A 13755-nucleotide genomic window follows, 5' to 3' on the forward strand; every position below is an offset into this window, starting at 1 on the left:
CAATTGATTCCACTTCCCACCTCGTGGAAACAAATCAAATGCAAACTGAATCGATATCCGTGGACCGGGATGCAAGTCAATATTCTCCAAGCCCTGGCGAGCCAACTGTGAAAGGAAATATTTCAAGCGACCCGGTTGACATGGATCCTCATCCAAGCGGAACACCCGATCCTCCTCCGCCCCTAGCCGCGGGGTTTGAGGATCCATCCTGCAATTGTCCACTGGAAAGAAAAAACTATATCTCAGTACGTCGAAAGATTCCCGAAATTCTCAAAATGTGGTACCAGTCACAAAGAGAGGTGATAGTCATTGTCCTTTTCGAATTTCGCATTGATTATAAGTTCAATACGGCGGGAGGTTTCAATCTATGATCACTTCTACAGGATATTCCCAGGGATCACTTATTTATAGCCATCAATGACTTTGGCCTCGGGACACCAGACATAAACAAGACTTTTGAGGAGGCATTGAAGGATCGTTTGCTGCTAGTTGGCAAAAGAAATAGCCCTGTCCAAGGAAAGAATGAGATAGGGATGATATCATTGGACAAGCTCCAAGAATACGTGTTGAACTATGATATTCATTTGGAAAAGAGAAAGGCAGGTACGGATAATCGATCCGCAAAGCGCCCCGCAGGGCCAAGGAGGGAATCATCTGAAGAGGATTAATTTGTCATGCTATACTCCAATAAACCCGGATTGAAAACCTGAAACTTGACCTAAATAATCCCCTTTAACAATTTAAGTTGGCATTTGTACTTACATACTTGTTGGGAAAGGAGCTTTACAAGGACCTGAAACATGTGAGGGAAGCGCAGCGTGGAGAGAAGGAAGAAGTATAGGCTGCGAGAGCTATTTACATAGCTATTTACATATGGGAGCAGTGGTCAGAACTATACAGCCGCCACGTGATCTAACAGCTATGATGTTAGAGGGGGAGGTGAGATTAGCGGCGAAGGGATGAGATTTGTCAGACCAAAACAGACCTTATAGTAAAGGCACTCATTAGAGTCACGGTATGAGCTTGATTCTATGACAGCACCTGCTCTGGAACCAGAGCCAGAAAACAACGCCAGGGAGCTTCCTGTCTGCACGCGAGCTCGCTCATGTTTGTAATCATGCCAATCATCCCCAAATAGGCCACGAGGAGGTATTCAATGTCTTTAGCCGTAACCATGAAGCGTTCCCGCGGTTTAGTTCTCAGTCTGTATTTGACAGTCAGGTTGTTTCTGATATACTATCACAGGTTAGTCGAAGTATTTGCGGATGGGCTCTTGTCATTCATTCAGCTGTACATTCAGAACATCATTCTTAACTTGGTTAGGCAGAGAACGAGAAGTTCCCCGCTCCCATCTTGAAGTGAAATTGATAAAATTCTGACAGGCCGTCTTCTGTGAAGGCAAATCTTTCCTTGAAGCAATAAAGTATTCTGCGAAGGACTTAAGGAGTTGCGGGGCAGGATCAGGCTCATCTTTCGCAAAGTTAGCGTTGGCTGCTTCGTTACGGGACAACCTCCACCTGTAATTTCTTAGGGTCAGTGATGAAAATGTGGATTTTGGAAGGCCTGCTTACAATGCCCAATTCAATGCAAAATTTTCGTAATTTTGGAGCGTAGCCGGTGCTAGCTCCTTATGGCAAATATTATTTTCTTCCTTTTCCCGTTCGTTCTGGTAATCAAGGGTGAACCCACGTGATGCGGCACGAGTGTTCTCAAGTCCAACCCCTCGGCGAGCTTTTTCTGTATATTTTCTGGGAGTATCTTTTTTCGGCTGAAAGACAACAATAATCAAGAACGGCAGGCCTAAATGAGCGCCCCTGGGCCGCTATTTATCTAGAATGCGAGTACTGCGGTGGGTCATCTCACCCCGTTCTCACCCCGTTCTCACCTCTGTCACCCCCAGTCTCCAGAATTTTCACCCATATCACCCCCATTCACCCTAACACAAAACACGTTCTGTTTTAAGGCCGAGGGCTTTTTGAGAATGTGAAGCACAGAAAAAAAAGAAAGATAAAAACATACAACAGTCAGGATTCGCATGTGGTCACCCACCATACTACTAACTGACCGGCGTGTGGCTTAAACGCGGACAATAGTCGGGTGGCTGCAGCCCGGGTGAGAATGGGGTGAGCGCCGCTTTAGCCTGACGTCATCGGGGTGAGAAGGGGTGAGTGTGCAATAGACGGGGTGAGAGACGGGTGAGAGCGGGTGAGAATCACCCTACCTCTGTGTGACCCCGCACTGACCCTTTCAGCTGAGCTGGTGCTGGAATATGATTGGGCCACCTGCCTCGCCCTGGAACAACGGATCTTATAGTATCTGCACTTCGCCACAATTAGAAGGTTAAAGCAATTCACATTCATCTTGAGTGATTAATATTTCCCTGCGAGGGATATTGACTAAGACCTGGAATCCATCACTCCAAAATGTTGTTATAGTACCGTCAAGTGTATTATCCTATCATGTCTAATCATAGCTTCAGTACTTGTCCACCCCCTGCGTTGGATGCTCTAGTTGTTGTCAGAGTATATCCTTGAACGCTTTGAACGCCCCGCCTCTGTCTGGTACATCCGCCTCTTCCCCGGTTGTCGTCTTTTCTGAAATGGCCGACGATTTAATGTACAGTGATGAAAGTCAATGATCAGTGCCCGTCCAAGTTCTTCCAGAGGACATTGCCAGACCGAAGGCCCTCATTAATCTCACACCAGAGGTTCTCATGGATAACTCCCAAAGCTTTGGTTTTATTCTCTGACTGACGAATCTCTTTATAAAGCTATGGCTTCAGTTCTATTATTGCGAAGCTTTCGCCTCCCCAGGCCATGACAAGCATATGGTGAATATCTCCAGCCCCGTGAAGAAAGTAAATTTTCGCTAGATCACCGAGGAAGACAGGTACGGCAATCACTTAAGCCTTCTGCAAGATTCGATAAGCCTGTGCTTCGCAGGACACTTCTCTCCATAGGCAGAACATAGTTCCCTGTCCAATGGCGGTGTAGCTGTATCTTATATCTCCTACAGAGTTAATGCGCTCAACCTTCAAACCAGATACGGAGAGGCACTTATTCATTTATAGAAGTAGACAATTATAGTAGATCACAGCTTTCCTAGCATTTTGTTCCCCCTTTTGCGAACAAGCTTGGGGATTTTCATATCAGTATATAACTCATCATATGATTTACAGCTACAAGACCATGCCACAACCACTGAGACATCTCGACTATGGATGCACGGACTGGCGGATCAGTCCCAGATCTGTACAGTTTAGTACCAAAATTTTCACGAAAGAGGATTCCGCAGACATAGAGGAACAAATACGTCAACCCTATACGATGGAGCGGTTTTCAGCTCGTCGAATCGATGGAAGCATAATCCAAATTTCCAATCCCATGTTCCAAGTACAGAATCCTATCTGGTAAGTGGGTATGGTATTCTCATTCAGTTAAGCCCAAACCCTAGATTTCCTTAGTAAACCATATTTGAAGTATCTGAGAGCTTTTAGCACAGCCTACGCAAGTCCTGAAAAGAAACACTTGTTATGGCAAAACAGCGACACCTGTAAACATTTAACAGCCATGGTCCAAGATATACTCGGTACAAAAACCGTTAAGAAAGTTCTCTGTTTTGGGCTTGGTGACTTCTGTCGCTCTTCGCTTCAATGGCTGGAAAAGCAACATGGCTCTTAGGATGAGAAAGAGGAGACTAAGAATTTGATGGGCTGTATGATTCAGTATTCGATGGCTTTTACTATCGCTCAAATGTATTGTGGTGAGCTATGTACCTTAGTTGAGACATTAGAAAGACATTCTTATTATATGCCCGATGAAATTCTAGAAGGAATTTTTGGAGAGGCTGTTGGTTGTTCGTATGAGGTTAATTGTTAATTGTTGCTTATGCCGAGCCGTGTATACATTGTACCGGGTAGCGATGTTCAGCCGCGACCAACAATGTGAAGACAACTACCTACATTTGAAATACTAGTCCATCACTTGCACAGTAAATGAATCACGAGCATAATCATAAGCAATCTTGCTAGCATCTGAGAGAATAGCATTTATTGAATCTTACATTTCGCTTCTAATTATTGTTGCTGCCCGACGCTTATGATCGTCACGTGTTAGTAATCTGTCAGTTACCCCGCCGCAATCTGTTCAACCCACCATATTTCATATAATTCATCTTCCTACCACCCTCCACCCCCGCAAATCTGAACCCTGAGACCGAGTTCACATCCACAATTGGCTTTCGCAATGGTGCTTGACTTTTCAAACAAACCACATTTGTTTGAGGATGAGTTGGTAGGGGACGCAGACGCCGAAAGGAAACTATTCGCAAAATGGGCCTCCTCTGTTTCATTTAAGAAGAAAGCTGACGACTTTGAGATTCATGAGTCTGATGAGCTCGGTTCCAAGCTCACCATATTTCTGCAGCAGCTCGGTCTTCAAGGGAAGGTATACATTCCACTTTAGATTCCAAACCAGACAGCTCTGACAATGATTAGGGGTATTCATTAGTACAAATACCAGGCCCACAAAGTGCGCGCTTCCATTATATCAACGGCCACGCATTGATAATTCCCATACAAATACTACAAGGCGATCCGAAGGCTTCGGGTGTAGCTCTACGCGAAGGAAAGGTACTATTTATGAAGGCAAACCTTCAGGTGGAAATTCAACCAAAGTTACGCTTGCTTTTTATTTTACTCTAGCACGAGATTGCATTTGGCATAGGCGAAGGACTTGATCGCGGTGTTTCAGGAAATATAGAGTATGATGATCGTGGGTCTTGCGAGTTCTCAGAATGCAAACAGAAAATGTTTGGATCTTGAGGAAATTGATGCGAATCACCGGGGCCTGTTCTGGCGGACAACCCGTGGCTGTCTAAGACCGCGTTTGGATAGGTAGAGATACTCGAGAGCTCATGTGAGTTGATGTTAACATTGGGATAGTTGATAGGACACGGATCGACTTGTGCAAAGGTTGGAACGGTCGAGAAACTCGAGAGCTCATGTGAGTTGATGCTCATATTGGGATAGTTGATAGAACACGGATTGACGTGTTCAAAGGTTGGAATGGTCGAGAAACTCGAGAGCTCATGTGAATTGATGCTGATATTGGGATAGTTGATAGAAGACTGATTGACGTGTGCAGTGGTTGGAACGGTCGAGAAAGTTGAGAGCTCATGAGAATTTGCCGTTAAGTCAACACAAGATGTTTCATGGCCCAAAGATCTCTCGTCATCCAACGCACTGGCATTGAAAATCATGTCATATTCTCTTTCCATGCCACCAAACCAATCGGAGAAAGCTTTCGTGTTTTCGATATCAACTTCGCCGTATGATGAGTCGACGCATTTTGCAAGTTGTGCTAGGTCCACTGTTGGAACTTTCTCGAATTCGACATATTCCAAAATTGAGAACAAAGCCATGACACCTGGCACTGTGGCATATTTCTCCGCACCACGCCATAAATCTTCCAATGATTTACGAAACAGAATTTGGTTTGACCCTTTTTGGATGCCCTTCCTGTACATGTTGTGATGTTTTTTTTGAATGCCACAATCTCGGAGATATGAAGCCATCTTTCCACCCCGGCAGGATTTCTTCCCTTTTGCTTCCGCATTGGCAATTTTTTCAAGCCGAGGTTTTAGGCCATATGATCTTTCCCACTGAGTAAAATTATGAGCTATAAATGACTGAGTCAAACCTCTGACAAGTCGATCCTCATCAGTTAGAGCTCGCGCCGAGGACCCTCTTTGTAGAAATATGATTTTTTCGTCTAGCAACTCCGCGTCCAGCCGCATTTGGGCGAGGATTGCTGAAATAGAAGGGGTCTTTCGGCAGATTTCAGACAGATCAGCAAGACGAGTCTTCACTGCGTTGATGAAATTGGTGTGAGGTCCCTTATTAGATTGGTCTTCAGTAGATTCCCCTTCAGCAGATTGCCCTTCATCAGATCTCCCTACAGTAGATTCCCCTTCATCGGATCCCCCTTCATCAGATTGCCCTTCATCAGATCCCCCTTCATCAGATTGCCCTTCATCAGATCCCCCTTCGTCAGATCGCTCCTCAATAGGCGTAGGGCTCATGGCTTCCTCGATAGATGTCGGAGACTTCGAATTAGGGGAAGTTGAATAAGTTGGATGGCATATCGTTTGAGGATCCATTTCCCCGCCCTGATAATTGTTTGAGCCCGTAGAATGCTCAGTTGTGGAGAGCGCTAGTTTGAGTGTCTCCAAGACTTGGAATGAGAGATCACGATGGATTTTGAAAGTTCCATGCGGAGTATCGCAAAGAAGCTTCAAAGCAGAAAGAACCTGCGTTTCATCAGACATAATGTCATAAATCTAACAGGGCTGGGGATTTTTCCGTCGAGCTTTCGAACTGACGGAAGAGGGGTACATCGCTTGCTAAGTTTCCGAAATGTTGGATGATCCTCGAGTCTTCCTTATTCCTGACTAACGCACGCTGCATGCCCGAGCGCTAAGTCCATCATATCTATCCGCCAACCCTCACAGGGACGTAAATACTATGAAGTCTCACAGATACTGATCAGACTTTACGCTGAGTAATTCACATTTGGAAGGGACCTGCTACAACTCAACAATTACGGTTTGAATGGGGTTGAATGGCACTTGAGGTATTGGAACAAATAGATCAACAGTTTATGATGACCTTCTATTAGAAGGTTGAATGTATTGTTACAACCTCTTACGGAGTGTGATAGTAATTTGTTACGAAGGTCTATATAAAGCCGAGAACCGCCCAGGTATCTCGAAATTGAAAGCCCTTGGTGCCTGGCTTTGGTTGGTATGGCCTACTGCAGTATGCGGTAGAACAGATGTGTGAGAGGTGGATTACTTACTGGCCACTGGCTAGCTTCGTTGGCTTTGATTGGTGCCAGGAGTTTGGCTTACTGCAGCAGAACAGATGCAGGAGAAGTGCATTACTTACTGGCCACTGGCTAGCTTCGTTGGGTTTGATTGGTGCCACGAGTGTGGCCTACTGCAACTGGGTGATTGAGACTAGAGACCATTGATCCTGCACTGATCCCTTCCAATTTCAACTTGCGGTCTTATTAGTCGGCCAGAACACAGCCTCCACATATCTCAAATATCTAGATCTACGCGCTTCCAATTACGGAGGTCGACTTTGGATGTTGCGTTTATGTCAAATTTACCTCCAGCAAGGGGTCGGCTTCCCGAAATCCAGCGACTTCAAGGCATCGGAATCACCAGATATCTTCGCGCCTTAAACATCGAGTTTTACCCTCATATGGCGTTTCACTAATAATTTATTATCCAGTTAAATTAGTTCAGCAACAATGTAGTGTGTTTTCAAAATATTAGAAGTGGTGAAAAACTCCCCAATCTGGCAGAAACTGAAGTAGAAATAAAAGATGAAAATCAGAGCCCAGCCCGACTCCAAGGATCCATATGCACACCTTTCATGGTCACCAAACCCATCTAGAATCATATGTGATTTTATCGAAGCGCAAGTGTCAGCTCTTTTCGGGGTCTTGGCGCGCAATTCTAGATGCGGTTCGTGCATCGAGAAAGCGGGGGTAGATGGGCCTACGGAGCAACCTCCTAGCTCTATTTTTGGCCCCGTTCGGTTATCCGCAAATCTCAAGCAAATATAAGTAAATGATACAAAGTATGCCATAGTGAACGGCTTCGAAGGCTTGGTCTAAGCACTATTTAATCATCTGGGATTCCTTTTCTTTCTTTCTTTCTAGACCAAGACAAAAATTGACTCATACCACACCACCTCATCAAATCGTAAATCCTCCCTTCCAAGGTTCGAATCAAGCAAATTCTAGTAACTAATTCTTTTTAGCAACATTATAATGTGTCACATCTGGGTTACTACCACTATATTCGCTTGCGGACACCGAGAGATAAAACGAGAACCGCATCCATGCCCTGAGAATCATGCCGAGCCCTGGCCGGAAAAGCCCATGGGAAGTTCTCATAACCGTCGGGATAAATGCTCCACATGCCGGGGGGCTTCAAACGGCCATTAGCGTCCGATAGTAAGTGTCTCCTAATCAAATATTGCAATTCCTCGTTAACATGATCCATGGACAGAGCTTTGTGTATCTCGCCTAGGCTAAGCCGGTTATAGAACCTTGATTGAAGCTACAACGAGCCACTTCCCTCAACTATCCAACAAGAGGAAAGAAATCGGAGCTTGGGAAATCTCAAGGAGAACACTTAGTTTTGTTACATACGGGAGTAGGGAATTTGTTGAAGTATTGCTGAGGGTTTGGCTTGATACATATCAAAATCCAAAGTGAACGCAATTTCCCCTCCATAATATCTCAGCATCAAGAAGCTCTTCTTGAATTGCATGTCTCACAATTTGTCCGAATTTTGGCTTTATCATCCAACACCACGTTTTTATCATTATTTTCCTTGATTGATTGGCCCAGGCTACACATCTGATGCCTCTTTTATTCCTGTATCAAAACTAGTTCGATTTTCACGATGCCACCATACTTCGATATCGAGAAACCTCGCTACAGCATGACAAAGCAGCTTATGGAGTGCTATACACGCATAATAGATGACGCCAGAGTGAGTCGTAAACATATTTTGAGTAGATTTCAACTAAAGAAGAGTGCGTTTCATTTTGCAGCACACGCCAAGACTACAACGATCGCACCGTCACCCGTGGCAGATGCCCCCGTCAAAATTCATTATGCCTTTATGAGTCGAACTGCGCTGCATCACATGAAATACATTTTTCATGGAACAATTCCGGCTCGCCCGCTCAAGTGTAAGGTAACCTCATGTATTGACTACGTCGGTGGAACTATCATACTCAGATTTACCGACATGGTTTATCAAGTTTCCATGGCGGTATACGGGTCACGTGAGGAAATTATCATGTGACTCCAATAATTGCACGTGATTTGTTTGATATGAATCCTCTTCGCGCCCTTTAATTCTATTCCTTTCAACAATTAAGCTCACCTTCGACATGCTGTCGTATGTATTTAATCATGTTCGAAACTCACTTGTTCACTTCATATTACAGGCATTTGGATTCCTCGACCGCACGATATCTCCTTTAATAGAAAACTTCTCATTCCCAAGCCAACGTCCGAACGATCTCGAGTCCAATATCCAAGTGGATGTCTCAGACGGCACTTCAATTTGCGAAACATACACCGTACGCTTACAGCCTCAGCATGGTCTGGATATCTTGGGTGTCGGAGCTGCTGGGCAGGTCTATACTGTTAGCGACCAAATTGTCCTCAAGACTTGTCGAATTTTCGCACCCCCTAGTAATGATGCGTCTCGAAACGACCTTTGGCGTTATGCTTCGGACACACTCTTTCATTTCAATTTATTGAAAGATGAACGTACCGTTTTACGGCTACTACAAAGTAGACCACATCCCCACATCATACAAGCACTCGATACCACCCAGCCAGAGGGACTATATCTTTATAGATATCAACAACTACCTGTGCAATTAACACAGGCTTGCCGGATCAGATTATACTGTGATATTGCCGATGCTTTACGTCACCTTCACAGCCTTGGTATTATACACGCAGATGTGAGGGTTGACAATGTGCTTTTTGACGATCAGTCATCGGCCATTCTTTGTGATTTCAGCGCTGCCAGCCCTTGCGGTCAACCCAATCCCGTCTTTCCAGATCTTCCACTTCCGATCAATGGCCCTTCACCGATTTTATCTGAGGCATCCGACATGTTTGCACTAGCTTCGCTCATGTTTCACTTAGAGCACGGATACTCACCTCAGCTGTCACTAGAAAATGGAAAACTGGCTTTGCCTGAATTGAAATCGGGAAACACAGACATTGATAAAATTATCCAGACAGCTTGGTTGGGAAATTACAACCACACGTCAGAGATGGTAGATCATCTCACTTCAATTGGTGCCCATGAACATCATGCCGAAATCCCTGAGGAACTCCATGATTACGAAGATTTGAAGAGTCAGATCATAGAGTGGAAAAGCCACCGAAAAAAACAATTTGGTATGGTAACTCTTTCATGATCTTTGAAAATATTACCAATTATACTTACTAACTTCTACTAAGGATGTGTCCTCGAAGGAATTTTGTCTGATGAGCAATTGGCAATGTTGGCTGCACAATACGATATGGATGTAAATGCTGATGTACGGTTTTCCCATGACAGTTTGCCCTTGTAATTGAAAGAGTGCAATATAAGCCTTGGCTATAGATCTCTTGACTTCCTTTCCATCAACCGTGCAAGTCACACGCCTCTTCGCTATGCAGGCATGTCATATAACTGCGAGTAACGATCATGACAAACTTGCTGTGCTGATAACTTAATCACATACTCAGTTATCTTATCTACCCTTATTCGTTAATGGAAAAGTCATGAAGATTTGATTTGTGTCCTTTCACTTGGGACAATTTTTTTGCAAAAGATTCAAAGGTAGATTCTCGAAGACCGAGCCGAGTATAGTTACTCTATGTTACTATAGATTAAGCACCATATATACAATCATCTCCCCCATCTCCACTTTAGCTTAGCAATAAATTATTTTCCCAGATCATCTCATAAAAGCGAATTCTTGACACGATGTCATTTCTCAAGTTCATCAGGATTTGGTTTACATGGTATGTACAGTCTAATGCAAACGTGTCCCCATATCGTACTTATGCAAAGTCTATAGCTGGAAAAGAGACCGTTCAGATTCGTCCATGGACTTTCAAGATATAGGGCTTAAAGAAGATGACCTTCCAAGTCAAGTGAGGGAAAGAGCACTAGTCCTCTCCCGATAAATGTTCTGTTGGTTCCCCAATCCTCATACCCTTCAGTCATCCATCTAACCCTTTATAGCGACAATGGCTCGAGACACTCACAAAGGCTGAGATTCGCAAATTTGATCAATTCATTTGCACGACTCATTCCTCGAATATAAACAAGCCGGTTCTCCTCGCTCGGTTTCAAGGGCTATTAGAAGGCAAGGAATCAATGATTCATATTCCTCTGATGGAGCAGTGGGAGGTGGGGGACCATAAAATGAATTGTGTGACAGATGCTATCCGTATGATTGGGAAGGACCGCTTAAACCCAATAATAGACAGATTCGCGGGAGTTCCACATGTAAATAAGATGGAGATAGCATTGTGTCTGAACTGGATCTGATCTTTGTAAACTTAACACTCTATATAACGGGTAATGCAGTGCCATGAATCTAGCACGGAAAGCTGGCGAGAGTTATTTCCTTTAGAGCACTGAGATTTCAAAGAGGAATTCTATGAATAAAGGGCTGAACTTCTTACCTTAGTAGTGGTAAGGTATACAATGAGTGGATTGAAGAGCTTAACTGGCGGTCCAGACGCTCTGGAGAACTTTGAATGTATCAGAGGCGCAAAAAGAAGACAGAGAAGTATCTCAAAGGGACAAAAAAATTAAATTAGCGACTTTTCTGAATTTTTACAGTCGGAAGCTTGAGAAGGCTAAACTAACAAGACCTGGGACATGCGCCTATTGTCAAAACTCAGTATAAAGCAAAACCAGGCCCCAAATTATGTTATTCAATATCTATTTTTTGATTTCTGTTCAGCCTTCATCTACATATCTCACCTCCATAGAGGAGCATCATTCGATCACCATGTCTCAAAAAACCCGGCTGAGCTGTACTAAAACCATCCGGGTTTGGTACACTGATCTCATTTCTCAGCTCGATCCCTCCTTTGTAAACGAGATATACAGAGATCTTTCCCTACTATCCGAAATAGACCTTGTTAGTGATATGTTGAGATCCATTAAATCATTGTCGCGAGATGATATGGACACTTTGATCAAACAACTGGCCCAAAAGACTACTAGGAACAAAATTGCTGGGCTTCTTAAGGTCAAAAATGCTTGCTGGGGCGAATTTCTTCTCCTATTTACAATTGAAGAACGATGGCAGCTGTGGATGTTAATCAATCTATATTTAACTACAGCTAAGAAGGCAAAAAGGGTTGCTAAGGTGATTCAAGGTCTGCCTTCACGTCGCTTGCAGTGCATCTATTCTCGCTTGCAAGGCACCGGAACCCAGCGGGAGAATTTGAAGGCTATTCTGATGGTCCGAGAAATGGAAGAGAAATATGAAAAAGGAGAGCTAGGTAATTTCATTCTTCTCAATTTGTACCTCACCATGGGCAGCTCTGACCAATCTAGAAAACGAATTAGTCCCCTTGCCAAAATTTCAATCAGCTACCTGTCACCAAATTTAATGGAATTTATTGGGCTTTTTCAGCGGCACCAGTTTAGGTTCTTTGTTTTGATGATTGTTACTGGAGAAATTATCTTTCTGTACTTGCAAAATATCTGCCAACTTGATGGTAGAATATCCATCGAGTTGTAGCCAAACTTTTCCTATGAAAAGCTCCAGTCTACTTGCTTGATATCTTATTAACTTCAATGAACATTCGTTTTCTGTGACGGCCGTAATTATTAATGAATTAGGCTTATTTGTCTTTGACCGTAAGATCAACGCGTAAACCTTGATTGGGAGAAGTCACACCGTGTATATCCAGGTGAGCACTGTATCCGCGAGTTCTGTGCTATCCATGCTGAGATACATAGTAAAAGCGTAGCTGTCTCTCTGATTTAGCCCGAACCTAAGATAATACACCTTTACTCATACTATGGCTAGATTCCAAGGTATAAATGAAGAGCGTTTCAACGTCGGGACTAAAAGGCAAATCCCCACACCATTATAACCAGCCAGTATTTGCCAGTTCCGGTTGCCCCTTAAAAGATCTGTCTTAGCTATTGAGTGCTTCACAGGTTCAGTAGTAATAAATAGACTTACATCCTCCTAATCCCTGGACTGCTTTTGTACTTCACATACCTTGATAAGTGACCGGCAATATTAGAAAAACTATCTGGAACGAGCGAACTTGAACTTTCAGTGGATCCCCTGCAGAAATGTTTGATTAAGCATGAATCAATTCTACGAAAAGACAATCGGTTTACATAAGAAAACCTCTCCGACTGACTATGCTACTATATTATATATTTCACAGTCTACCACTTATAAATAAGAAGCAAGTGACCTGAAGGCTAGAAACAATCATCTGTTACAAGATGCCACCCCCTTATCCTTTTAACGCTGCATGTAAGCGCGGGGATAAAGCCTGTACTTGGTGTCACTTGAGGAAATCTAAGGTGAGTACTTCATACTTCAAAATGAAGACTTAGCTAACATCTTAGTGTGACGGACTAAGTCCATATTCCCGATGTCGAGCCCATAACAATATCTGTGACTTTGGTAGGAGAAAGAAGGCTTATAACAAAGTATCATATCCAAAAGGATGAGCTGGATCAGATCTATATATGGAGTATCTTGATTCCTTATAGCTAATATGTTCAGATATGTTGAAATGCTTGAACAGCAACAGGCCTGGCTGGTCCGCGGCCTCCAGGAACTATATCACCGTACTCGAGGAAGCGAAGGTTCTACATTGGCAGGCGATCAATTGAAAATACAACAAAACGGTCACCCTCTTACCTATGACCTCCTCACCCGTCTCGGTGCCCTCGATCACACCAAGGGTGAATATTTCGAAGAAGGTCCCGACGAAATACATCAAGAACCCTGCCCACATGGTATGAAATGCCAGGAACCAACCGACGGAAGCTCCGAACCTGAAGGAGGACAAAGTCAGCATTTTACATACATCCCACCATTCCAGGGCCAAGGGATATATACGTATGATTGATCGCACATATCCAATAATTTTCTTACTACACCAT

At 43.7% G+C, this 13755-nt stretch overlaps 4 protein-coding genes across 4 annotated transcripts; 3 read left to right on the plus strand and 1 right to left on the minus strand.

Moving 5' to 3' along the window:
• Window positions 1-4244: 4244 nt before the first annotated feature.
• On the plus strand, window positions 4245-4463 carry N7483_011100 (uncharacterized protein; the record flags this gene model as incomplete). The annotated part of the gene is made up of 1 exon (XM_057094527.1): window positions 4245-4463. One exon carries the CDS (start codon window positions 4245-4247, stop codon window positions 4461-4463), a length of 219 nt encoding a protein of 72 aa, XP_056940498.1.
• A 235-nt stretch (window positions 4464-4698) lies between these two features.
• On the minus strand, window positions 4699-6327 carry N7483_011101 (uncharacterized protein; the record flags this gene model as incomplete). Its single annotated transcript, XM_057094528.1, has 1 exon — window positions 4699-6327. The coding sequence occupies one exon, from the start codon at window positions 6325-6327 to the stop codon at window positions 4699-4701; it is 1629 nt and encodes a 542-aa protein (XP_056940499.1).
• Window positions 6328-8977: 2650 nt separating this feature from the next.
• N7483_011102 (uncharacterized protein) lies at window positions 8978-10027 on the plus strand (the record flags this gene model as incomplete). Its single annotated transcript, XM_057094529.1, has 1 exon — window positions 8978-10027. The coding sequence occupies one exon, from the start codon at window positions 8978-8980 to the stop codon at window positions 10025-10027; it is 1050 nt and encodes a 349-aa protein (XP_056940500.1).
• A 3355-nt stretch (window positions 10028-13382) lies between these two features.
• N7483_011103 (uncharacterized protein) lies at window positions 13383-13721 on the plus strand (the record flags this gene model as incomplete). The annotated part of the gene is made up of 1 exon (XM_057094530.1): window positions 13383-13721. One exon carries the CDS (start codon window positions 13383-13385, stop codon window positions 13719-13721), a length of 339 nt encoding a protein of 112 aa, XP_056940501.1.
• Between the last annotated feature and the right edge of the window lie 34 nt (window positions 13722-13755).

This window comes from Penicillium malachiteum, assembly GCF_028827825.1.
Source record: "Penicillium malachiteum strain IBT 17515 chromosome Unknown utg000005l:1.0-9002435.0:326005.0-9005861.0, whole genome shotgun sequence".
NCBI classification, from domain to species: Eukaryota; Fungi; Ascomycota; class Eurotiomycetes; order Eurotiales; family Aspergillaceae; genus Penicillium; species Penicillium malachiteum.